Source organism: Palaemon carinicauda, chromosome 24, assembly GCF_036898095.1.
Source record: "Palaemon carinicauda isolate YSFRI2023 chromosome 24, ASM3689809v2, whole genome shotgun sequence".
Classification (NCBI taxonomy): domain Eukaryota; kingdom Metazoa; phylum Arthropoda; class Malacostraca; order Decapoda; family Palaemonidae; genus Palaemon; species Palaemon carinicauda.
In genome coordinates, this window is record NC_090748.1 from 78,262,071 (window position 1) to 78,289,015 (window position 26,945).

At 39.3% G+C, this 26,945-nt stretch overlaps 1 protein-coding gene across 2 annotated transcripts in view; it reads left to right on the forward strand.

The window, feature by feature from the left end:
• Gcat (Glycine C-acetyltransferase) overlaps window positions 1-26,574 on the forward strand; it is a 690,239-nt gene extending 663,665 nt beyond the window's left edge. For both annotated transcript variants that reach the window (XM_068347822.1, XM_068347821.1), the window contains one exon: window positions 26,242-26,574. In XM_068347822.1, the coding sequence (XP_068203923.1) occupies window positions 26,242-26,399 (158 nt within the window). In that variant the 3' untranslated portion in view covers window positions 26,400-26,574. The remainder of the gene's footprint in view (window positions 1-26,241) is intronic.
• The last annotated feature ends 371 nt before the right edge of the window (window positions 26,575-26,945 follow it).

Genomic DNA, 26,945 nt, shown 5'->3' on the forward strand with positions numbered 1-26,945 from the left:
TTTGGCAGTTGTTTAGAGATTTGGAGGATCTTATGTCGCTGGTTTTTGAGGTTGTTGTTTTGGCAGTGGTTTAGAGATTTGGAGGATTTTATGTCATTGGTTTTGGAGGTTGTTGTTTTGGCATTTGTTTAGATATTTGGAGGATTTTATGTTGCTGGTTTTTGAAGGTTGTTTTTTGGCAGTTGTTTAGAGATTTGGAGGATTTTGTCATTGGTGTTGGAGGTGGTTGTTTTGGCAGTTGTTTAGAGATTTGGAGGATTTTATGTCATTGGTTTTGGAGGTTGATATTTTGGCAGTTGTTTAGAGATTTGGAGTATTTTATTCCATTGGTTTTTGAGGTTGTTGTTTTGGCAGTTGTTTAGAGATTTGGAGGATTTTGCCATTGGTTTTTGAGGTTGTTTTGACAGTTGTTTGGAGATTTGGAGGATTTTATGTCATTGGTTTTGGAGGTTGATGTTTTGGCAGTTGTTTAGAGATTTGGAGGATTATATGTCGCCTGTTTTTGAGGTTGTTGTTTTGGCAGTTGTTTAGAGATTTGGAGGATTTTATGTCATTGGTTTTGGAGGTGGTTGTTTTGGCAGTTGTTTAGAGATTTGGAGGATTTTATGTCATTGGTTTTGGAGGTTGTTGTTTTGGCAGTTGTTTAGAGATTTGGAGGATTTTATGTCATTGGTTTTGGAGGTGTTTGTTTTTGCAGTTGTTTAGAGATTTGGAGTATTTTATGTCATTGGTTTTGGAGGGTATTTGTTTTGACAGTTGTTTAGAGATTAGGAGGATTTTATGTCATTGGTTTTGGAGGTGGTTGTTTTGGCAGTGGTTTAAAGATTTGGAGTATTATATGTCATTGGTTTCGAAGGTTGTTGTTTTGGCAGTTTTTTCAGAGATTTGGAGGATTTTGCCTCTAGTTTTTGAGGTTGTTTTGACAGTTGTTTAGAGATTTAGAGGATTTTATGTCATTGGTTTTGGAGGTTGATGTTTTAGCAATTTTTTTTTAGAGATTTGGGAATTATATGTTGCTGGTTTTTGAGGTTGTTGTTTTGGCAGTTGTTTAGAGATTTGGAGGATTTTGTCTTTGGTTTTTGAGGTTGTTGTTTTGGCAGTTGTTTAGAGATTTGGAGGATTTTATGTCACTGGTTTTTGAGGTTGTTGTTTTGGCAGTTGTTTAGAGATTTGGAGGATTTTCTGTCATTGGTTTTTGAGGTGGTTGTTTTGGCAGTTGTTTAGAGATTTGGAGGATTTTATGTCATTGGTTTTGGAGATTGTTGTTTTGGCAGTTGTTTAGAGATTTGGAGGATTTTATGTCATTGGTTTTTGAGGTTGTTGTTTTGTTAGTTGTTTAGAGATTTGGAGGATTTTATGTCGCTGGTTTTTGAGGTTGCTGTTTTGGCAGTTGTTTAGAGATTTGGAGGATTTTATGTCATTGGTTTTGGAGGTGGTGGTTTTGGCAGTTGTTTAGAGATTTGGAGGATTTTATATCATTGGTTTTGGAGGTTGTTGTTTTGGCAGTTGTTTAGAGATTTGAAGTATTTCATGTCATTGGTTTTTGAGGTTGTTGTTTTTGCAGTTGTTTAGAGATTTGGAGGATTTATGTCATTGGTTTTGAGGTTGTTGTTTTGACAGTTTTAGAGATTTGGAGGATTTATGTCATTGTTTTTGAGGTTGTTGTTTTGGCAGTTGTTTAGAGATTTGGAGGATTTTATGTTATTGGTTTTTGAGGTTGTTGTTTTGGCAGTTGTTTAGAGATTTGGAGGATTTATGTCGCTTGGTTTTTGAGGTTGTTGTTTTGGCAGTGTTTAGAGATTTGGAGGATTTTATGTCATTGGTTTTGGAGGTTGTTGTTTTGGCATTGTTTAGAGATTTGGAGGATTTTATGTTGCTGGTTTTGAGGTTGTTGTTTTGGCAGTTGTTTAGAGATTTGGAGGATTTTATGTCATTGGTTTGGAGGTTGTTGTTTTGGCAGTTGTTTAGAGATTTGGAGGATTTTATGTCATTGGTTTTTGAGGTTGTTTTTGGCAGTTGTTTAGAGATTTGGAGGATTTTATTCCATTGGTTTTTGAGGTTGTTGTTTTGGCAGTTGTTTAGAGATTTGGAGGATTTTATGCCATTGGTTTTGGAGGTATGTTTTGGCAGTTGTTTAGAGATTTGGAGGATTTTATGTCATTGGTTTTTGAGGTTGTTGTTTTGGCAGTTGTTTAGAGATTTGGAGGATTTTATGTCATTGGTTTTTGAGGTTGTTGTTTTGGCAGTTGTTTAGAGATTTGGAGGATTTTATGTCATTGGTTTTGGAGGTGGTTGTTTTGGCAGTTGTTTAGAGATTTGGAGGATTTTATGTCATTGGTTTTGGAGGTTGTTGTTTTGGCAGTTGTTTAGAGATTTGGAGGATTTTATGTCATTGGTTTTTGAGGTTGTTGTTTTGGCAGTTGTTTAGAGATTTGGAGGATTTTATGTCGCTTGGTTTTGGAGGTTGTTGTTTTGGCAGTTGTTTAGAGATTTGGAGTATTTATGTCATTGGTTTTGGAGGTTGTTGTTTTGGCAGTTGTTTAGAGATTTGGAGGATTTTATGTCATTGGTTTTGGAGGTTGTTGTTTTGGCAGTTGTTTAGAGATTTGGAGGATTTTATGTCATTGGTTTTTGAGGTTGTGTTTTGACAGTTGTTTAGAGATTTGGAGGATTATATGTCGCCAGTTTTTGAGGTTGTTGTTTTGGCAGTTGTTTAGAGATTTGGAGGATTTTATGTCATTGGTTTTGGAGGTGGTTGTTTTGGCAGTTGTTTAGAGATTTGGAGGATTATATGTCGCTGGTTTTTGAGGTTGTTGTTTTGGCAGTTGTTTAGAGATTTGGAGGATTTTATGTCATTGGTTTTGAAGGTGGGTTTTGGCAGTTTGTTTAGAGATTTGGAGGATTTTATGTCATTGGTTTTTGAGGTTGTTGTTTTGGCAGTTGTTTAGAGATTTGGAGTATTTTGTCATTGGTTTTTGAGGTTTGTTTTGGCAGTTGTTTAGAGATTTGGAGGATTTTATGTCATTGGTTTTGGAGGTTGTTGTTTTGGCAGTTGTTTAGAGATTTGGAGGATTTTATGTCTTTGGTTTTGGAGGTGGTTGTTTTGGCAGTTGTTTAGAGATTTGAGGATTTTATGTCGCTGGTTTTGGAGGTTGTTGATTGTTTAGAGATTTGGAGGATTTTATGTCGCTTGGTTTTGGAGGTTGTTGTTCTGGCAGTTGTTTAGAGATTTGGAGGATTTTATGTCATTGGTTTTGGAGGTTGTTGTTTTGGCAGTTGTTTAGAGATTTGGAGGATTTTGTCATTGGTTTTTGAGGTTGTTGTTTTGGCAGTTGTTTAGAGATTTGGAGGATTTTATGTCATTGGTTTTTGAGGTTGTTGTTTTTTCAGTTGTTTAGAGATTTGGAGGATTTTATGTCATTGGTTTTGGAGGTGGTTGTTTTGGCAGTTGTTTAGAGATTTGGAGGATTTTATATTATTGGTTTTGGAGGTTGTTGTTTTGACAGTTGTTTAGAGATTTGGAGGATTTTATGTCATTGGTTTTGGAGGTTGTTGTTTTGGCAGTTGTTTAGAGATTTGGAGGATTTATGTCATTGGTTTTGGAGGTTGGTTGTTTTGGCAGTTGTTTAGAGATTTGGAGGATTTTATGTCATTGGTTTTGGAGGTTGTTGTTTTGGCAGTTGTTTAGAGATTTGGAGGATTTTATGTTATTGGTTTTGGAGGTGGTTGTTTTGGCAGTTGTTTAGAGATTTGGAGGATTTTATGTCATTGGTTTTGGAGGTGGTTGTTTTGGCAGTTGTTTAGAGATTTGGAGGATTTTGTCATTGGTTTTGGAGGTTGTTGTTTTGACAGTTGTTTAGAGATTTTGGAGGATTTTATTTCATTGGTTTTGGAGGTTGATGTTTTGGCAGTTGTTTAGAGATTTGAGGATTTATGTCGCCGGTTTTGAGGTTGTTGTTTTGAGATTTGGAGGATTTTATGTCTTTGGTTTTTGAGGTTGTTGTTTTGGCAGTTGTTTTAGAGATTTGGAGGATTTTATGTCGCTGGTTTTTTTAGGTTGTTTTGGCAGTTGTTTAGAGATTTGGAGGATTTTATGTCATTGGTTTTGGAGGTGGTTGTTTTGGCAGTTGTTTAGAGATTTGGAGGATTTTGTCATTGGTTTTAGAGATTGTTGTTTTGGCAGTTGTTTAGAGATTTGGAGGATTTTATGTCATTGGTTTTTGAGGTTGTTGTTTTGGTAGTTGTTTAGAGATTTGGAGGATTTTATGTCGCTGTTTTTTGAGATTGTTGTTTTGGCAGTTGTTTAGAGATTTGGAGGATTTTATATCATTGGTTTTGGAGGTTGTTCTTTTGGCAGTTGTTTAGAGATTTGGAGGATTTTATGTCATTGGTTTTGGAGGTTGTTGTTTTGCCAGTTGTTTAGAGATTTGGAGTATTTTATGTCATTGGTTTTGGAGGTTGTTGTTTTGACAGTTGTTTAGAGATTAGGAGGATTTTATGTCATTGGTTTTGGAGTTTTTTTTGGGAGTTGTTTAGAGATTTGGAGGATTATATGTCGCCGGTTTTTGAGGTTGTTATTTTGGCAGTTGTTTAGAGATTTTGAGGATTTTATGTTATTGGTTTTTGAGGTTGTTGTTTTGACAGTTGTTTAGAGATTTGGAGGATCTTATGTCGCTGGTTTTGGAGGTTGTTGTTTTGGCAGTTGTTTAGAGATTTTAAGGACTTTGCCATTTGTTTTTGAGGTTGTTGTTTTGACAGTTGTTTAGAGGTTTAGAGGATTTTATGTCATTGGTTTTGGAGGTTGATGTTTTGGCAGTTGTTTAGAGATTTGGAGGATTATATGTCGCCGTTTTTTTAAGTTATTGTTTTGACGTTTGTTCAGAGATTTGGAGGATTTTATGTCATTGGTTTTGGAGGTTATTGTTTTGGCATTTGTTTAGATATTTGGAGGATTTTATATTGCTGGTTTTTGAAGGTTGTTGTTTTGGCAGTTGTTTAGAGATTTAGAGGATTTTATGTCATTGGTTTTGGAGGTTGATGTTTTTGGCAGTTTAGAGATTTGGAGTATTTTATTCCATTGGTTTTTGAGGTTGTTGTTTTGGCAGTTGTTTAGAGATTTGGAGGATTTTGCCATTGGGTTTTTGAGGTTGTTGTTTTGACAGTTGTTTAGAGATTTGGAGGATTTTATGTCATTGGTTTTGGAGGTTGATGTTTTGGCAGTTGTTTAGAGATTTGGAGGATTATATGTCGCCTGTTTTTGAGGTTGTTGTTTTGTCAGTATTTTAGAGATTTGGAGGATTTTATGTCATTGGTTTTGGAGGTGGTTGTTTTGGCAGTTGTTAAGAGATTTGGAGGATTTTATGTCGCTGGTTTTGGAGGTGGTTGTTTTGGCAGTTGTTTAGAGATTTGGAGGATTTTATGTCACTGGTTTTTGAGGTTGTGTTTTTGGCAGTTGTTTAGAGATTTGGAGGATTTTATGGCGCTGGTTTTTGAGGTTGTTGTTTTGTCAGTTGTTTAGAGATTTGTAGTAATTTATGTCATTGGTTTTGGTGGTTGTTGTTTTGGCAGTTGTATAGAGATTTGGAGTATTTTATGTCATTGGTTTTGGAGGTTGTTGTTTTGGCAGTTGTTTAGAGATTTGGGGGATTTTGCCATTGGTTTTTGAGGTTGTTGTTTTAACAGTTGTTTAGAGATTTGGAGGATTATATGTCGCCAGTTTTTGAGGTTGTTGTTTTGGCAGTTGTTTAGAGATTTGCAGGATTTTATGTCATTAGTTTTGGAGGTTGATGTTTTGGCAGTTGTTTAGAGATTTGGAGGATTATATGTCGCCGGTTTTTGAGGTTGTTGTTTTGGCAGTAGTTTAGAGATTTGCAGGATTTTATGTCATTGGTTTTTGAGGTTGTTGTTTTGGCAGTTGTTTAGAGATTTGGAGTATTTTATGTCATTGGTTTTGGAGGTGGTGGTTTGGCAGTTGTTTAGAGATTTGGAGGATTTTGTCATTGGTTTTTGAGGTTGTTGTTTTGACAGTTTTTCAGAGATTTGGAGGATTTTATGTCATTGGTTTTAGAGATTGATGTTTTGGCAGTTGTTTAGAGATTTGGAGGATTATATGTCGCTGGTTTTTGAGGTTGTTGTTTTGGCAGTTGTTTAGAGACTTGGAGGATTTTATGTCATTGGTTTTTGAGGTCGTTGTTTTGGTAGTAGTACAGAGATTTGGAGGATTTTATGTCGCTGGCTTTTGAGGTTTTTGTTTTGGCAGTTTAGAGATTTGGAGGATTTTATGTCATTGGTTTTAGAGGTGGTTGTTTTGGCAGTTGTTTAGAGATATGGAGGATTTTATGTCATTGGTTTTGGAGATTGTTGTTTTGGCAGTTGTTTAGAGATTTGGAGGATTTTATGTCATTGGTTTTTGAGGTTGTTGTTTTGGTAGTTGTTTAGAGATTTGGAGGATTTTGCCATTGGTTTTTGAGGTTGTTGTTTTGACAGTTGTTTAGAGATTTGGAGGATTTTATGTCATTGGTTTTGGAGGTTGATGTTTTGGCAGTTGTTTAGAGATTTGGAGGATTATATGTCGCCTGTTTTTGAGGTTGTTGTTTTGGCAGTTGTTTAGAGATTTGGAGGATTTTATGTCATTGGTTTTGGAGGTGGTTGTTTTGGCAGTTGTTTAGAGATTTGGAGGATTTTATGTCGCTGGTTTTGGAGGTTGTTGTTTTGGCAGTTGTTTAGAGATTTGGAGGATTTTATGTCATTGGTTTTTGAGGTTGTTGTTTTGGCAGTTGTTTAGAGATTTGGAGGATTTTATGGCGCTGGTTTTTGAGGTTGTTGTTTTGGCAGTTTTTTAGAGATTTGGAGTAATTTATGTCATTGGTTTTGGAGGTTGTTGTTTTGGCAGTTGTTTAGAGATTTGGAGTATTTCATGTCATTGGTTTTGGAGGTTGTTGTTTTGGCAGTTGTTTAGAGATTTGGAGGATTTTGCCATTGGTTTTTGAGGTTGTTCTTTTGACAGTTGTTTAGAGATTTGGAGGATTTTATGTCATTGGTTTTGGAGGTTGATGTTTTGGCAGTTGTTTAGAGATTTGGAGGATTATATGTCGCCTGTTTTTGAGGTTGTTGTTTTGGCAGTTGTTTAGAGATTTGAAGGATTTTATGTCATTGGTTTTGGAGGTGGTTGTTTTGGCAGTTGTTTAGAGATTTGGAGGATTTTATGTCGCTGGTTTTGGTGGTTGTTGTTTTGGCAGTTGTTTAGAGATTTGGAGGATTTTATGTCATTGGTTTTACAGGTTGTTGTTTTGGCAGTTGTTTAGAGATTTGGAGGATTTTATGGCGTTGGTTTTTGAGGTTGTTGTTTTGACAGTTGTTTAGAGATTTGTAGTAATTTGTCATTGGTTTTGGAGGTTGTTGTTTTGGCAGTTGTTTAGAGATTTGGAGGATTTTATGTCATTGGTTTTGGAGGTGGTTGTTTTGGCAGTTGTTTAGAGATTTGGAGTATTTTATGTCATTGGTTTTGGAGGTTGTTGTTTTGGCAGTTTAGAGATTTGGGGGATTTTGCCATCGGTTTTTGAGGATGTTGTTTCGACAATTGTTTAGAGATTTGGAGGTTTATATGTCGCAAGTTTTTGAGGTTGTTGTTTTGGCAGTTGTTTAGAGATTTGCAGGATTTTATGTCATTGGTTTTGGAGGTTGATGTTTGGCAGTTGTTTAGAGATTTGGAGGATTATATGTCGCCGGTTTTTAAGGTTGTTATTTTGGCAGTAGTTTAGAGATTTGCAGGATTTTGTCATTGGTTTTTGAGGTTGTTGTTTTGGCAGTTGTTTAGAGATTTGGAGTATTTTATGTCATTGGTTTTGGAGGTGGTGGTTTGGCAGTTGTTTAGAGATTTGGAGGATTTTGCCATTGGTTGTTGAGGTTGTTGTTTTGACAGTTTTTTAGAGATTTGGAGGATTTTATGTCATTGGTTTTGAAGATTGATCTTTTGGCAGTTGTTTAGAGATTTGGAGGATTATATGTCGCTGATTTTGAGGTTGTTGTTTTGGCAGTTGTTTAGAGATTCGGAGGATTTTATATCATTGGTTTTTGAGGTAGTTGTTTTGGCGTTTGTTTAGAGATTTGGAGGATTTTATGTCATTGGTTTTGGAGGTTTGGTTGTTTTGGCAGTTGTTTAGAGATTTGGAGGATTTTATGTCATTGGTTTTGGAGGTGGTTGTTTTGGCAGTTGTTTAGAGATTTGTAGGATTTTATGTCATTGGTTTTGGAGGTTGTTGTTTTGGCAGTTTTTTTTTTGAGTTTTGGAGGATTTTGCCTCTAGTTTTTGAGGTTGTTTTGACAGTAGTTTTGAGATTTAGAGGATTTTACGTCACTGGTTTTGGAGGTTGATGTTTTAGCAGTTGTTTAGAGATTTGGAGGATTATATGTTGCTGGTTTTTGAGGTTGTTGTTTTGGCAGTTGTTTAAAGATTTGGAGGATTTTATGTCTTTGGTTTTTGAGGTTGTTGTTTTGGCAGTTGTTCAGAGATTTGGAGGATTTTATGTCATTGGTTTTGGAGGTGGTTGTTTTGGCAGTTGTTTAGAGATTTGCAGGATTTTATGTCATTGGTTTTGGAGATTGTTGTTTTGGCAGTTGTTTAGAGATTTGGAGGATTTTATGTCATTGGTTTTTGAGGTTGTTGTTTTGGTAGTTGTTTAGAGATTTGGAGGATTTTATGTCGCTGGTTTTTGAGGTTGCTGTTTTTGCAGTTGTTTAGAGATTTGGAGGATTTTATGTCTTTGGTTTTGGAGGTGGTTGTTTTGGCAGTTGTTTAGAGATTTGGAGGATTTTATATCATTGGTTTTGGAGGTTGTTTTTTTGGCAGTTGTTTGGAGATTTGGAGGATTTTATGTCATTGATTTTGGAGGTTGTTGTTTTGGCAGTTGTTCAGAGATTTGGAGGATTTTATGTCATTGGTTTTGGGGGTGGTTGTGTAGGCAGTTTTTTTTAGAGATTTGGAGGATTTTATGTCATTGTTTTTGGAGGTTGTTGTTTTGGCAGTTGTTTAGAAATTTGGAGGATTTTATGTCATTGGTTTTGGAGGTTGTTGTCTTGGTAGTTGTTTAGAGATTTGGAGGATTTTGCCATTGGTTTTCGAGGTTGTTTTGACAGTTGTTTAGAGATTTGGAGTATTTTATGTCATTGGTTTTGGAGGTTGATGTTTTGGCAGTTTAGAGATTTGGAGGATTATATGTCGCCGGTTTTTGAGGTTGTTGTTTTGAGATTTGGAGGATTTTATGTCTTTGGTTTTTTAGGTTGTTGTTTTGGCAGTTGTTTAGAGATTTGGAGGATTTTTTGTCATTGGTTTTGGAGGTGGTTGTTTTGGCAGTTTTTTTTAGAGATTTGGAGGATTTTATGTCATTGGTTTTGAAGATTGATGTTTTGGCAGTTGTTTAGAGATTTGGAGGATTATATGTCGCTGGTTTTTGAGGTTGTTGTTCTGGCAGTTGTTTAGAGATTCGGAGGATTTTATATAATTGGTTTTTGAGGTAGTTGTTTTGGCGTTTTTTTTAGAGATTTGGAGGATTTTATGTCATTGGTTTTGGAGGTTTGGTTGTTTTGGCAGTTGTTTAGAGATTTGGAGGATTTTATGTCATTGGTTTTGGAGGTGGTTGTTTTGGCAGTTGTTTAGAGATTTGGAGGATTTTATGTCATTGGTTTTGGAGGTTGTTGTTTTGGCAGTTTTTTTTAGAGATTTGGAGGATTTTGCCTCTAGTTTTTGAGGTTGTTTTGACAGTAGTTTAAAGATTTAGTGGATTTTACGTCATTGGTTTTGGAGGTTGATGTTTTAGCAGTTGTTTAGAGATTTGGAAGATTATATGTTGCTGGTTTTTGAGGTTGTTGTTTTGGCAGTTGTTTAGAGATTTGGAGGATTTTGTCTTTGGTTTTTGAGGTTGTTGTTTTGGCAGTTGTTTAGAGATTTGGAGGATTTTATGTCATTGGTTTTGGAGGTGGTTGTTTTGGCAGTTGTTTAGAGATTTGGAGGATTTTATATCATTGGTTTTGGAGATTGTTGTTTTGGCAGTTGTTTAGAGATTTGGAGGATTTTATGTCATTGGTTTTTGAGGTTGTTGTTTTGGTGGTAGTTTAGAGATTTGAAGGATTTTATGTCGCTGGTTTTTGAGGTTGTTTTGGCAGTTGTTTAGAGATTTGGAGGATTTTTTGTCATTGGTTCTGGAGGTGGTTGTTTTGGCAGTTGTTTAGAGATTTGGAGGATTTTATGTCATTGGTTTTAGAGATTGTTGTTTTGGCAGTTGTTTAGAGATTTGGAGGATTTCATGTCATTGGTTTTTGAGGTTGTTGTTTTGGTAGGTGTTTAGATATTTGGAGGATTTTATATAATTGGTTTTGGAGGTTGTTGTTTTGGCAGTTGTTTAGAGATTTGGAGGATTTTATGTCATTGGTTTTGGAGGTTGTTGTTTTGGCAGTTGTTTAGAGATTTGGAGTATTTTATGTCATTGGTTTGGAGGTTGTTATTTTGACAGTTGTTTAGAGATTAGGAGGATTTTATGTCATTGGTTTTGGAGTTTTTTTTGGCAGTTGTTTAGAGATTTGGAGGATTATATGTCGCCGGTTTTTGAGGTTGTTGTTTTGGCAGTTGTTAGAGATTTGGAGGATTATATGTCGCCGGTTTTTGAGGTTGTTGTTTTGGCGTTTGTTTAGAGATTTGGAGGATTTTGTTATTGGTTTTTGAGGTTGTTGTTTTGACAGTTGTTTAGAGGTTTAGAGGATTTTATGTCATTGGTTTTGGAGGTTGATGTTTTGGCAGTTGTTTAGAGATTTGGAGGATTATATGTCGCCGGTATTTTAAGTTATTGTTTTGACGTTTGTTTAGAGATTTGGAGGATTTTATGTCATTGGTTTTGGAGGTTGTTGTTTTGGCATTTTAGATATTTTGAGGATTTTATGTTGCTGGTTTTTGAAGGTTGTTGTTTTGGCAGTTCTTTAGAGATTTAGAGGATTTTATGTCATTGGTTTTGGAGGTGGTTGTTTTGCAGTTGTTTAGAGATTTGGAGGATTTTATGTCATTGGTTTTGGAGGTTGATGTTTTGGCAGTTGTTTAGAGATTTGGAGCATTTTATTAAATTGGTTTTTGAGGTTGTTGTTTTGGCAGTTTTTTAGAGATTTGGAGGATTTTGCCATTGGTTTTTGAGGTTGTTGTTTTGACAGTTGTTTAGAGATTTGGAGGATTTTATGTCATTGGTTTTTGAGGTTGTTGTTTTGGCAGTTGTTTAGAGATTTGGAGGATTATATGTCGAATGTTTTTGAGGTTGTTGTTTTGGCAGTATTTTAGCGATTTGGAGGATATGTCATTGGTTTTAGAGGTGGTTGTTTTGGCAGTTGTTTAGAGATTTGGAGGATTTTATGTCGCTGGTTTTGGAGGTTGTTGTTTTGGCAGTTGTTTAGAGATTTGGAGGATTTTATGTCATTGGTTTTTGAGGTTGTTGTTTTGGCAGTTGTTTAGAGATTTGGAGGATTTTATGGCGCTGGTTTTTGAGGTTGTTGTTTTGGCAGTTGTTTAGAGATTTGTAGTAATTTATGTCATTGGTTTTGGAGGTTGTTGTTTTGGCAGTTGTTTAGAGATTTGGAGTATTTTATGTCATTGGTTTTGGAAGTTGTTGTTTTGGCAGTTGTTTAGAGATTTGGGGGATTTTGCCATTGGTTTTTGAGGTTGTTGTTTTGATAGTTGTTTAGAGATTTGGAGGATTATATGTCGCCAGTTTTTGAGGTTGTTGTTTATGCAGTTGTTTAGAGATTTGCAGGATTTTGTCATTGGTTTTGGAGGTTGATGTTTTGGCAGTTGTTTAGAGATTTGGAGGATTATATGTCGCCGGTTTTTAAGGTTGTTGTTTTGGCAGTAGTTTAGAGATTTGCAGGATTTTATGTCATTCGTTTTGGAGGTTGTTGTTTTGGCAGTTTTTTAGAGATTTGGAGTATTTTATGTCATTGGTTTTGGAGGTGGTGGTTTGGCAGTTGTTTAGAGATTTGGAGGATTTTGCCATTAGTTTTTGAGGTTGTTGTTTATGCAGTTGTTTAGAGATTTGGAGGATTTTATGTCATTGGTTTTAGAGATTGATGTTTTGGCAGTTGTTTAGAGATTTGGAGGATTATATGTCGCTGGTTTTTGAGGTTGTTGTTTTGGCAGTTGTTTAGAGATTTGGAGGATTTTACGTCATTGGTTTTTGAGGTTGTTGTTTTGGTAGTAGTTTAGAGATTTGGAGGATTTTGTGTCGCTGGCTTTTGAGGTTGTTGTTTTGGCAGTTGTTTAGAGATTTGGAGGATTTTATGTCATTGGTTTTGGAGGTGGTTGTTTTGGCAGTTGTTTAAAGATTTGGAGGATTTCATGTCATTGGTTTTGGAGGTTGTTGTTTTGGCAGTTGTTTAGAGATTTGGAGGATTTTATGTCATTGGTTTTGGAGGTTGTTGTTTTGGCAGTAGTTTAGAGATTTGGAGGATTTCATGTCATTGGTTTTGGAGGTTGTTGGTTTGGCAGTTGTTTAGAGATTTGGAGTATTTTATGTCATTGGTTTTAGAGGTGGTTGTTTTGGTAGTTGTTTAGAGATTTGGAAGATTTTGCCATTGGTTTTTGAGGTTGTTGTTTTGACAGTTGTTTAGAGATTTGGAGGATTTTATGTCATTGGTTTTGGAGGTTGCTGTTTTGGCAGTTGTTTAGAGATTTGGAGGATTATATGTCGCTGGTTTTTGAGGTTGTTGTTTTTGGCAGTTGTTTAGAGATTTGTAGGATTTTATGTATTTGGTTTTTGAGGTTGTTGTTTTGGCAGTTGTTTAGAGATATGGAGGATTTTATGTCGCTGGTTTTTGAGGTTGTTGTTTTGGCAGTTGTTAAGAGATTTGGAGGATTTTATGTCATTGTTTTTGGAGGTGGTTGTTTTGGCAGTTGTTCAGAGATTTGGAGGATTATATGTCGCTGGTTTTTGAGGTTGTTGTTTTGGCAGTTGTTTAGAGATTTGGAGTAATTTATGTCATTGGTTTTGGAGGTTGTTGTTTTGGCAGTTGTTTAGAGATTTGGAGTATTTCATGTCATTGGTTTTGGAGGTTGTTGTTTTGGCAGTTGTTTAGAGATTTGGAGGATTTTGCCATTGGTTTTTGAGGTTGTTGTTTTGACAGTTGTTTAGAGATTTGGAGGATTTTATGTCATTGGTTTTGGAGGTTGATGTTTTGGCAGTTGTTTAGATTTGGAGGATTATATGTCGCCTGTTTTTGAGGTTGTTGTTTTGGCAGTTGTTTAGAGATTTGAAGGATTTTATGTCATTGGTTTTGGAGGTGGTTGTTTTGGCAGTTGTTTAGAGATTTGGAGGATTTGATGTTGCTGGTTTTGGTGGTTGTTGTTTTGGCAGTTGTTTAGAGATTTGGAGGATTTTATGTCATTGGTTTTACAGGTTGTTGTTTTGGCAGTTGTTTAGAGATTTGGAGGATTTTATGGCGTTGGTTTTTGAGGTTGTTGTTTTGGCAGTTGTTTAGAGATTTGTAGTAATTTGTCATTGGTTTTGGAGGTTGTTGTTTTGGCAGTTGTTTAGAGATTTGGAGGATTTTATGTCATTGGTTTTGGAGGTTGATGTTTTGGCAGTTGTTTAGAGATTTGGAGCATTTTATTAAATTGGTTTTTGAGGTTGTTGTTTTGGCAGTTTTTTAGAGATTTGGAGGATTTTGCCATTGGTTTTTGAGGTTGTTGTTTTGACAGTTGTTTAGAGATTTGGAGGATTTTATGTCATTGGTTTTTGAGGTTGTTGTTTTGGCAGTTGTTTAGAGATTTGGAGGATATGTCATTGGTTTTAGAGGTGGTTGTTTTGGCAGTTGTTTAGAGATTTGGAGGATTTTATGTCGCTGGTTTTGGAGGTTGTTGTTTTGGCAGTTGTTTAGAGATTTGGAGGATTTTATGTCATTGGTTTTTGAGGTTGTTGTTTTGGCAGTTGTTTAGAGATTTGGAGGATTTTATGGCGCTGGTTTTTGAGGTTGTTGTTTTGGCAGTTGTTTAGAGATTTGTAGTAATTTATGTCATTGGTTTTGGAGGTTGTTGTTTTGGCAGTTGTTTAGAGATTTGGAGTATTTTATGTCATTGGTTTTGGAAGTTGTTGTTTTGGCAGTTGTTTAGAGATTTGGGGGATTTTGCCATTGGTTTTTGAGGTTGTTGTTTTGATAGTTGTTTAGAGATTTGGAGGATTATATGTCGCCAGTTTTTGAGGTTGTTGTTTATGCAGTTGTTTAGAGATTTGCAGGATTTTATGTCATTGGTTTTGGAGGTTGATGTTTTGGCAGTTGTTTAGAGATTTGGAGGATTATATGTCGCCGGTTTTTAAGGTTGTTGTTTTGGCAGTAGTTTAGAGATTTGCAGGATTTTATGTCATTCGTTTTGGAGGTTGTTGTTTTGGCAGTTTTTTAGAGATTTGGAGTATTTTATGTCATTGGTTTTGGAGGTGGTGGTTTGGCAGTTGTTTAGAGATTTGGAGGATTTTGCCATTAGTTTTTGAGGTTGTTGTTTATGCAGTTGTTTAGAGATTTGGAGGATTTTATGTCATTGGTTTTAGAGATTGATGTTTTGGCAGTTGTTTAGAGATTTGGAGGATTATATGTCGCTGGTTTTTGAGGTTGTTGTTTTGGCAGTTGTTTAGAGATTTGGAGGATTTTACGTCATTGGTTTTTGAGGTTGTAGTTTTGGTAGTAGTTTAGAGATTTGGAGGATTTTGTGTCGCTGGCTTTTGAGGTTGTTGTTTTGGCAGTTGTTTAGAGATTTGGAGGATTTTATGTCATTGGTTTTGGAGGTGGTTGTTTTGGCAGTTGTTTAAAGATTTGGAGGATTTCATGTCATTGGTTTTGGAGGTTGTTGTTTTGGCAGTTGTTTAGAGATTTGGAGGATTTTATGTCATTGGTTTTGGAGGTTGTTGTTTTGGCAGTAGTTTAGAGATTTGGAGGATTTCATGTCATTGGTTTTGGAGGTTGTTGGTTTGGCAGTTGTTTAGAGATTTGGAGTATTTTATGTCATTGGTTTTAGAGGTGGTGGTTTTGGTAGTTGTTTAGAGATTTGGAAGATTTTGCCATTGGTTTTTGAGGTTGTTGTTTTGACAGTTGTTTAGAGATTTGGAGGATTTTTTGTCATTGGTTTTGGAGGTGGTTGTTTTGGTAGTTTTTTTTTTAGAGATTTGGAGGATTTTATGTCATTGGTTTTGAAGATTGATGTTTTGGCAGTTGTTTAGAGATTTGGAGGATTATATGTCGCTGGTTTTTGCGGTTGTTGTTTTGGCAGTTGTTTAGAGATTCGGAGGATTTTATATAGTTGGTTTTTGAGGTAGTTGTTTTGGCGTTTTTTTAGAGATTTGGAGGATTTTATGTCATTGGTTTTGGAGGTTTGGTTGTTTTGGCAGTTGTTTAGAGATTTGGAGGATTTTATGTCATTGGTTTTGGAGGTGGTTGTTTTGGCAGTTGTTTAGAGATTTGGAGGATTTTATGTCATTGGTTTTGGAGGTTGTTGTTTTGGCAGTTTTTTTTAGAGATTTGGAGGATTTTGCCTCCGGTTTTTAAGGTTGTTGTTTTGACAGTTTTTTAGAGATTTGGAGGATTTTATGTCCTTGGTTTTAGAGATTGATGTTTTGGCAGTTGTTTAGAGATTTGGAGGATTATATGTCGCTGGTTTTTGAGGTTGTTGTTTTGGCAGTTTAGAGATTTGGAGGATTTTACGTCATTGGTTTTTGAGGTTGTTGTTTTGGTAGTAGTTTAGAGATTTGGAGGATTTTGTGTCGCTGGCTTTTGAGGTTGTTGTTTTGGCAGTTGTTTAGAGATTTGGAGGATTTTATGTCATTGGTTTTGGAGGTGGTTGTTTTGGCAGTAGTTTAGAGATTTGGAGGATTTCATTTTATTGGTTTTGGAGGTTGTTGTTTTGGCAGTTGTTTAGAGATTTGGAGTATTTTATGTCATTGGTTTTAGAGGTGGTTGTTTTGGTAGTTGTTTAGAGATTTGGAAGATTTTGCCATTGGTTTTTGAGGTTGTTGTTTTGACAGTTGTTTAGAGATTTGGAGGATTTTATGTCATTGGTTTTGGAGGTTGATGTTTTGGCAGTTGTTTAGAGATTTGGAGGATTATATGTCGCCGGTTTTTGAGGTTGTTGTTTTTGGCAGTTGTTTAGAGATTTGGAGGATTTTATGGCGCTGGTTTTTGAGGTTGTTGTTTTGGCAGTTGTTTAGAGATTTGTAGTAATTTATGTCATTGGTTTTGGAGGTTGTTGTTTTGGCAGTTGTTTAGAGATTTGGAGTATTTTATGTCATTGGTTTTGGAAGTTGTTGTTTTGGCAGTTGTTTAGAGATTTTGGGGGATTTTGCCATTGGTTTTTGAGGTTGTTGTTTTGATAGTTGTTTAGAGATTTGGAGGATTATATGTCGCCAGTTTTTGAGGTTGTTGTTTATGCAGTTGTTTAGAGATTTGCAGGATTTTGTCATTGGTTTTGGAGGTTGATGTTTTGGCAGTTGTTTAGAGATTTGGAGGATTATATGTCGCCGGTTTTTAAGGTTGTTGTTTTGGCAGTAGTTTAGAGATTTGCAGGATTTTATGTCATTGGTTTTGGAGGTTGTTGTTTTGGCAGTTTTTTGAGAGATTTGGAGTATTTTATGTCATTGGTTTTGGAGGTGGTGGTTTGGCAGTTGTTTAGAGATTTGGAGGATTTTGCCATTGGTTTTTGAGGTTGTTGTTTTGACAGTTTTTTAGAGATTTGGAGGATTTTATGTCCTTGGTTTTAGAGATTGATGTTTTGGCAGTTGTTTAGAGATTTGGAGGATTATATGTCGCTGGTTTTTGAGGTTGTTGTTTTGGCAGTTTAGAGATTTGGAGGATTTTACGTCATTGGTTTTTGAGGTTGTTGTTTTGGTAGTAGTTTAGAGATTTGGAGGATTTTGTGTCGCTGGCTTTTGAGGTTGTTGTTTTGGCAGTTGTTTAGAGATTTGGAGGATTTTATGTCATTGGTTTTGGAGGTGGTTGTTTTGGCAGTAGTTTAGAGATTTGGAGGATTTCATTTTATTGGTTTTGGAGGTTGTTGTTTTGGCAGTTGTTTAGAGATTTGGAGTATTTTATGTCATTGGTTTTAGAGGTGGTTGTTTTGGTAGTTGTTTAGAGATTTGGAAGATTTTGCCATTGGTTTTTGAGGTTGTTGTTTTGACAGTTGTTTAGAGATTTGGAGGATTTTATGTCATTGGTTTTGGAGGTTGATGTTTTGGCAGTTGTTTAGAGATTTGGAGGATTATATGTCGCCGGTTTTTGAGGTTGTTGTTTTTGGCAGTTGTTTAGAGATTTGTAGGATTTCATGTATTTGGTTTTTGAGGTTGTTGTTTTGGCAGTTGTTTAGAGATATGGAGGATTTTATGTCGCTGGTTTTTGGAGGTGGTTGTTTTGGCAGTTGTTCAGAGATTTGGAGGATTATATGTCGCTGGTTTTTGAGGTTGTTGTTTTGGCAGTTGTTTAGAGATTTGGAGGATTTTATGTGGCTGGTTTTTTAGGTTGTTGTTTTGGCAGTTTAGAGATTTGGAGGATTTTGTCATTGGTTTTGGAGGTTGTTTTGGCAGTTGTTTAGAGATTTGGAGGATTTTATGGCGCTGGTTTTGGAGGTGGTTATTTTGGCAGTTCTTTAGAGATTTGGAGGATTTTGTCATTGGTTTTGGAGGTTGTTTTGGCAGTTGTTTAAAGATTTGGAGGATTTTTTAATTGGTTTTTGAGGTTTAGGTTTTGGCAGTGTAGAGATTTGGAGGATTTTATGTCATTGGTTTTTTAGGTTATTGTTTTGGCAGTTATTTAGAGATTTGCAGTGTTTTATGTCGCCGGTTTTTGAGGTTGTTGTTTTGGCAGTTGTTTAGAGATTTGGAGGATTTGTCATTGGTTTTTGAGGTTGCTGTTTTGACAGTTGTTTAAAGATTTAAAGGATTTTATGTCATTGGTTTTGGAGGTTTTTATTTTAGTAGTTGTTTAGCGATTTACAGGATTTTATGTCGCCTGTTTTTGAGGTTGTAGTTTTGGCAGTTGTTTAGAGATTTGGAGGATTTTGTCGTTGGTTTTTGAGGTTGTTGTTTTGACAGTTGTTTAGAGATTTGGAGGATTTTATGTCATTGGTTTTGGAGTGGTTGTTTTGGCAGTTGTTTAGAGATTTGGAGGATTTTGTCATTGGTTTTGAAGGTGGTTGTTTTGGCAGTTGTTTAGAGATTTGGAGGATTTTAAGTTGCTGGTTTTTTTAGGTTGTTTTGGCATTTTAGAGATTTTGAGGATTTTGTCATTGGATTTGGAGGTTTTTGTTTTGGCAGTTGTTTAGTGATTTGGAGTATTTTATATCATTGGTTTTTAAGGTTGTTGTTTTGGTAGTTGTTTAGAAATTTGGAGGATTTTATGTCATTGGTTTTGGAGGTGGTTGTTTTGGCAGTTGTTTAGAGATTTGGAGGATTTCATGTCATTGGTTTTGGAGGTTGTTGTTTTGGCAGTTGTTTAGATATTTCGAGGATTTTATGTCGCTGGTTTTTAGGTAGTTATTTGACAGTTGTTTAGTGATTTGAAGGATTTTATGTCATTGGTTTTGGAGGTTGTAGTTTCAGTTGTTTAGATTTAGAGGATTTTTAGTCATTAGTTTTTGAGGTTGTTATTTTGGTGGTTGTTTAGAGATTTGGAGGATTTTGTCATTGGTGTTTAGGTTGTTGTTTTGGCAGTTTTTTAGAGGTTTGGAGGATTTTATGTCGCTGGTTTTTTATGTTATTGTTTTGGCAGTTGTTAAGAGATTTGGAGGATTTTATGTGAATGGTTTCTGAGGTTGTTGTTTTGGCAAGATTTCGAGTGCTGTATATCATTGATTATTTCGTTTCTGCTTTGTCTTATTCACTGCGATTTGCAAATATATTAGACCTCTCTTCCTTGTTACTCCTTCCTCGACCCCTCCCCTCCTCTCTACACCTCCTCCTCCTTGTTCCTTGCCCCTTTACTTTCCTTGCTACCTACCCTCTTTCAAAGACTGAACCACGAATAGAGAAACTTAGCCTCATGATCCAGGCCCAAGGCTCCCAATAAAATCAGTTTACCGTTAAGCAGAAAACATTTATATATACTTTTAGTTTGTTTCTGTGGAATGTGATGAAATATTATTCCTGAAGTGGGGTTTTTGATTAATATTAAACCTTAAAATTTATAATGCTATATCAAAATCTAATGATGTTAGTTTTGTCTTTTCCAATCTTATAGTACCCCTTTTATAGAAGGATATTTGACGGTCCTTTACTTTTACAGTCAACAACTAGTAATATATAATAATACTTATACAACTAAACTAGTGGGGTCGCGGTCAATGCTTGAGGAGCATGATTGGGGTCGCCTGAAAAAAAGGTTGGGAACCACTGAGTCTTAGCACATCCATGACAACCAAAAAATAATGATTGCATAATAATAATAAAGTTTTCAACAATAAAAATGGTCTTGTATGTGTATTATGAGACAATTGCAAAAGTGTAAATGAATTATCCCTTAACATTCATGCTGGTTAACTGATAAATTTTGAATATCCTCAAATAAATACTACAATACTCTTAGAGGCTGCGAGATAGAAAAAAAAATCATTTAACCCCAAATACTGTAAAGGACTGGCTTTATTAAAGACAAAGTTTCATTATTACACAGTGGTTTAAAATTCACTTGTATAACTTCCCCCTCTTATATATAGTGAATGTTGTCCTATATTTGCTATTACTGTACATAACTGTGAATACTGTTATTTGTTTCAATAGCATACAAGCCTTTGTACTTTGCATAGGACAGATAACAGTGAAGCTGGAGTACTCGGCTATTAAAATTTTATTACTAGGTGTAAACAACTGACTGGTAGTTACCAATCAGTAGAGGAAAGCGCCACACCCCTGCTTGCTCACTGATAAATCACTTTGATTTCAGCCATTGGTGTGAATGGACATTCTCACCGACTGAAATACTGGCGGCTTTAATTTTTTTTGCTATCTCTTTTTATTGTTTGTGAGTGACTGTCTCAGATGGTTAAGTCATCGGAGGTGCAGACTTGTCCAGGGAGTCAGGTCGTAAATGCAGCGCGGCACCGTTATATCAAAAAGGGAAATAGATCCTTGCCTTTTATGCCTGGCTTGCAGAGGACACTCCTGCTGCCAGGCTGCAATGAAGGTTAGAATTGGCCATTTTCCCAGTGGGAGGTGGAGGGCAAGAGGAGGAAGTTGAAAAGTAATTATTCTCTATGGGGTCTTACTCAAGGTTGAAGAAATCCTGGCTTCTCTCCCATTCCCCCGGTACGCTCCCTCCCTTCCTCTTGAAATGAACCCAGTTTTCAGGTTAATGATGCCTTGAGATTGTGGTGGCCTTCCTTGTTTCTCCCTCCAAGGAGAGGTTGGTGGAGACACTGTTGGATTGTCTTCTTCCAGAACCGGGAAGATAGTTTATCTTTCTTGATCTCGTCTGCTCAGAGCCCACCATCCATATGAGCCCCCCCGTAGGTGACACACTTAAGTGTGCCTCCTATAACCCTCCAGCTGGGATACATGTACATACTGAGACAGCAAGGTTCTGAAGTCCATACACAAGATTGGGTCTTGGAGGCTACAGCATCTCCCCGTAATTACAATGAAGGGTTCCTCTAAATCTTGCTGCTCCCCATATCGGATAGAAGAGCGAGATCCTAACTTGACTTCGACCACCCACAACATTAGTCGGGTATAGTGTCAGAGGGGGATGATATCTATAAATGTGACTATGACGGACGGCACGCTCCCTCAGCCAGCCTGTCTGAGGGCCCCTGAAAGAGAGGGCGGACCGGAGTCCAGCTTCCTACAGGTACTCGCCACCATCAGAAAGGTGTCTTGGTGAGGCACCTCGCTGCCTCCCCCCCCCCCAAGGGAAGGAAGACAGCCGTTGATAGCCTTTGTTCGACCCTTGGGCCAATAGGCCACGATTAGAGCTTCCTTGGTCTATTGTGGCCTCGGAAGGCCTGAACAGAGTAGATGCCGAGATTTCAGCGAGGAAGGATTCACTGAGGGCGGGGAAGTTGCTAAGATCAATCCTCCGGTATTTGTACCCCAATGGAAATATTATAAGACCTAAGGGGCATTCCCCTACCCCTTACCTTATGGTGTTCGCACTAACACATTGTATCACGATGGAACAGTTGACCTCCCAACCCGTTGACTTTGTGGCTCCCAACGTACTGAGTATGGAGAGCACGGCTATGGCGACCCACCAGGCAGCCTCCAGGGTGGACGGACCAATGGTCAGGAACTGCCCGTTTTCTTACAAACGCAGAGGACCTTACAGACTCCAACAAGCGCAAGGTTTTTAAGGACGTTGTTCAAAATGGGGCCCTAGGGCCATGGAGTTCCTCAGCCATCAGGCTATCAACCAGTGAGCCGACTCGGTCCGAAAGACGTGCGATGCTGTAGCCTCCAAATTTCAGGTAGGTGTTGCAGCTGAGGAACGCTTTATCAAGGGTCCCTCTTTGTTACCGATGGAGGATTTAGAGATGGTGCTCGAGAAAGAGGTGAGCCAAGATTCCCTTTTAAGCAACTCCAGACCTCATCCACCTTCGACCAACAGAAATCTTAGCCTATATAGCGAGACAGGCTCTTTAGTTGTGTCAAAAGACTATATCTACCCTGTGCAGTCCACTTCAAGACTTAACTTGACGGCAGGCGCCTTTTTTGTATAAACAGGGCCGAGGACACAGGAGACAAAGAGGAAAGATGCGAGGCTGCCCTGCTAGGGTGAGTTATTCTCCTACAGCATCACAGTTTGGGGAATGCCTACAATCCAGAGGGAGAAGGTGGTAACATCTGAGCGGAATGGTGGACGTAATATGCTCTGCATACTGCGGCCTGTCCACCAGCTCTCCTCTGACATTATCGTCCTTTCATTAGGGATCAAGGACCTTGCCATTTGGGCAGGAGTCCAGACCATGGGAAAGAAGGGTGCTCTCCAGGAAGTCAACAACAAGGCTTCTGGAGGCCGGAGATCAGTTGTAGACCTCTTGGCGTTAAGTGAGTTTGTTCTGCAGACCGTTAAAAATGGAGACCGCAGCCACGGATAGCCAGGCAATCAGGCCCTTTGCACTTCCTGCAAAAAATCACATAGTGCATCAAAAGAACACTGTTTACCACATCAGTGCGGGCATAATGGGTGCGGATCTACCTCGACCTGGCGCATGAAGGTTTCACTACGGTGACCTTCAAGGCCCAGGACAAATCTGCATACTACCTGAAAATGCACTTGTTCACATGTACACTGTAAAAGAGAAGATCACTCTGTAAATATGACATGTAACCATACATGGTTTCCAGTTAAGCCCACACCGAGACTGTCGTGAAGACTCTCGTGAATACCTGGGGAGCTGTCGACAACCCGAAGCAGAGGGTCTTGAATTGCAGGATCTGGGTACCCCATTTCACCCGGAGAAACTTCCGGCTTGAGGGGTGGACCGGGATTTGGAAGTATGCGTCCTTGAGGTCTATGGTCATCATGTAGTCTTTCTCCCTCAAGGACAGCAAGACTGACTTCGGAGTGTCCATTTTGAAATCTGTCTTTCGCACAAACTTGTTGAGAGCTGACAGGTCTATCACCGGTCTCCACCCCCCCGTCGCCTTTTCTACCAGGAACAGTCGGCTGTAGAAACCTTGTCCTGGGTGCAGGACCTCCTCCATGGTGCCCTTCTCCAACATCGTGGACACCTCTTCTTGAAGGGCCGCCCTCTTCAACGGGTCCTTGGGTGCCAGCCACTCCGACAGGCTGGCCGGAATTAAAGGCGGGGGTTCCGTTAAGAACGGTAGCCTGTACCCCTCCTTCAGTACGGATACTGTCCAGGGCTCTGCTTCGTGAGCCTTCCATGCTTGCCAATGTAGTCTGAGGCATCCCCCAACCTGAGGCTTGGGCAGGAGTAGGGGGCCTCCCACTCTACCTCCCCCTTTCGTTTAGCCACCTTCTCCATAATCTCTTCTAGCTCTTTCAAGGGGAACAAAGAGTCACCCCACACAGGAAGGCTCCTCATGGCCCTCGCCTCCCTGTCTGGGACCTTCCGGGAAAGCTTCGCCAGAATAGTGTCCCTTTTGCGAAGAACCCAATTCGCTGAAAGGGCAAGGGACTGATAAGTAAGGAACTTCAGGGTCTTGCCCCCGGAGATGATAAGCTCCCTCAGGAGGTTCTGCTGCTCCGGGTCCGTTAAGTCATATGTGGCTTGAACACCTTACCAGTGTGGAAGCCCACCAGTCCAACCAAGAGGAGACGTGCACCAAGTCTTTCGACATCTCCTCCGTCATCGCAGCCTCCGACTGCGAAAAGCAAATCGGGGCTGAAGAGGCTCTGTCCTCCGGGGCACCCTGTCCCAGTACGTCGAGGGCAGGCTCCCGATCGTTGTCCCTCTGGCACATAGAACCTACTCTGTGTCTTGAGCCCTTGGAGCAACTTCGAGGAGCTCTGCGTTTTGGGAGCTTCGGCATTGCCTGCCACAACTCTATCAACATGAGCCCGTCCCAGGACGAGATCTCGGGCCACAGGCAGGGCCAGGGAGGTTTTCTGTTGGACGGGTGCCTGCATCAAGCGGGTCAGGCTGGACCTCCAGTAGTCCTCATCGGTTGGGACCGGTTCCTCAATCCGATGATGCCTTCGAATCAGGCCTATAACCTTCCGATAGGCCGAGTCCTCGGTCGGGGAACCTTCTCTACCGTCAGCAGTACCTTCCGCCTGATCCCGAGGAGCCGGGTCACCGGGCACTCCCACCGGGCGCTTCGGTTCTGGAACAACAGGCACTCCCCTGCGGTGGTACCGGTCTTCCCCCGCGGGAACCTCCGCACCAGGTTCGGGGGTCAGAACTGGCATCGCCGTGCCGGCGAGGACTACCGTTCGTGTATTCTCTCTGGGGGACGAGGACGCAGATCCCGTGGGCTGACCCGACGGAGGGAACCGTTCCTTTAAGTCCGAGGGCCGAACCAGCTGTACTGATTCGGCCAGGCTGCCCGTATGGAAGCATGGTTCCCCCCGCTTGGCGGGGTGAACCGGAAGCTTCGCGGCCTTACGCCTGCCTGAAGCGGCCTTCTCGCATTTCTCCCTGCGAGGGTCATATCTGCGTCTGGAGGATGGCCTTCGCGGCGAGAAATCCCTGGAGTGCCGGTCCGGGGAACGCTGCAACTCAGACTTACGGGGAACGAAGACCCAATCACCATCGGGGGACCTCCTACTCCTGTACTTCCTCCGTGGAGACTGGGACCCTTTTCTACTGAACCTCGAACGGGATCTTGAGCGGGAACGCCTGCTCCTGGACCGCTCCCTCCGTCGCCGATGTCTCCTCCTCGTTTCCTCATCTGAAGAGCCCGACGAAACTGTACCACCCGAACGACGGGCAGAAGCGGGGGCTACGGAGGGCTTCGCGACCTGCTGCGTACCAGAGGTCGAGGGTTGTAGGAAGGTCTCTGGAACCGCCGTCAGAGGAGCTGGAAAAGAGGTTTGGCGCACTACACTAGGGAACCAGGTATCCAGCCCCTCTTCCATCCGCATTGGGGACCTACCTGGCGTTTTAGGGAGCCTCCACCCGAAGGGCTCACTTACCGTGGAGTCCAACTTACCCTGGGCGTCACCAGCCGCTGAAGAACCTGAAACACAGGCCCACGAAGCGGGCGAAGAAACAGGCACAACATTACTACACCACAAGGGGTCGTCGGAGGAAACGTGCCCCCAAGCACAAGGGCAGAGTCTCCAGAACCCCCAGACACAGCAATACCAGGCCCCCCACTAGCCTGAGAAGACCCAGCAACCCCCACTTCACAAACATTAGACTCCTGGGGAAGGGCCCTCGGCTCTTTCCCCGCAACGGACTTACCTCGTCCCCTACTCTGGGTAGGGGAAGTCGAGACAGAAGCCGTGACGGTAACGGCGAAGAGATGTTAGATTTCCAGGGCGAACGTTTCGACGACTCCTTCTTAGTGCCGTAACGCACCCACTGAATCTCACTCCAACTAACACACTCAATGCACGTATCCGATGGCGAGCACATCCTGCCCCTACAGGAAGAGCAAAGGGAGTGAGGGTCTACTTCGGGCTTGGAAAGGAACGCTCCACACGACTTTCCAGCTCTAGGCCCAGGACAACGGCGGATCTGCTGCATCGCACACAACCACAAGGCACAGGAACGAAGGGAATCAACAAGGAATACACTTGGAAAGCACAAGGAAGGGCAGTGAACACGCAAGAACACAAGGGATAAGCACAGAGATACCACGCGGTAACCACGCGGGACACACGAGTCTGACACAAAGGGTCGTAAGAGACAAGAGCGGCGTGATGGTATCACGTCGCAACCAGAGAACTTACTGGCTAATGGGACCCAAGCTGACGCCGACCTAGCTCAAGGCTACCCTCGGGGCACGTTCTCTTACTCCCAGGTTAGCCCTCCATAGAAAACGGGTGTAGGGAATACTACATAAAACTCTGGTCGGTAGAGAGGAGATTACAGGTAACTCCTAAGAAAGTAGTTCGAGGTAAGTATTTGTGTTGGAACAAATGACTGTTTGTATCCATGCAAGAACAAATCTTGGGTATCCATTTTACTTAATTGATTGACCAGTTCTGAGCAGCTGTCCAGGTCTTTTTTGAGATATTCAGTGCCTCAACTCCTTGATGAATCTGGAGATAATGGTTTAAACATTAAGAATACCTTCGTGCTACTAATTCGGTCAATTCTGTATTTGGAAATGCCGACTGGATAATTCAGTTACAAAATATTTTCATTTCACCACCTGTCTATATTATGTATGCCAGACATATTTGTTGCCTATAAAATGAAGAATCTATATTGTACTACTGGTTGAGAGCAGACAGTATTAAAACATATCTATCCAACTGCTTGCTAGGAGACAATATCAATGGTTTAAAGAACTTAAACTCAGGTCTTTTTTTTATACAAACCTTTGACTTGAAAATTACAGAACCTTACATTATTACCAATAACCTATAGATTAAGAAATTGATCAGACAGTTCTTGCAAGTTATAAAATTTTTTGAATTTCACACAAGTATTTAGATATTAAAAATTTGTTTTAAATTTAATGGAATAATTCATGTTTAAATATTTATGAAATTTCTTTGGATGCATCATTATAGTAAGGCTGTGTATAGTAAAATTTTACCATAACATGCATAAGTACACTTGATATTTACCAAATCATTCTTGTACTGTTTTAATTTTTTCAACAGAGAGGGGTATATATGTCATTGGCTTCAGTTTTCCTGTTGTCCCAAAAGGAAAGGCCCGTATAAGAGTTCAGTTATCAGCAGCTCACTCTTTTGATGAAATAGATCGAACAGTGGAAGCCTTCAAAACAGTTGGCAAGAAACTGGGCGTCATTAATTGAGAAAACATTTTGTTTGACAGATTATTGTAACCAAATTATAAATAATTACAGGGTAAAGTTAATTTATGATTACACCAAATATAAATCAAAATAAAAAGTAAACTTGATATTTCCCACACTAAGACTTCCTTTAAAGAGATGTTTTGTGTTATTAAAGAAGCTAATACAAATCCAAGTTTGTTTTTCTGTCCTTCAAGTCAGCTTTGTTACAGGAAGAAATTAATAATGTGCCACTTATTCAGTTAAGTGGAAAATCAGAATGGGTACTTCGAATGTTGGTGTACTGTACACTAACGGGAAGACTGAGGGATATATAATTGATGTGATGGAGAGGAGAAAGATAGATTTCTTATGTCTGCAGGAGACTAAATGGAAAAGGAAACTGGTAAAAATTATTACAGTGGGTTACAAGAGGGAAGAAATAGTTGGGGTCATAATAGGTAATCTGGGAAAAAAAGTGGTCGAAGTAAAGATAAATGATGGGCTTTTAAAGATCCCAAATGATAATTAGGGGATCAGATGATAATTATAATTTCACCATATGCT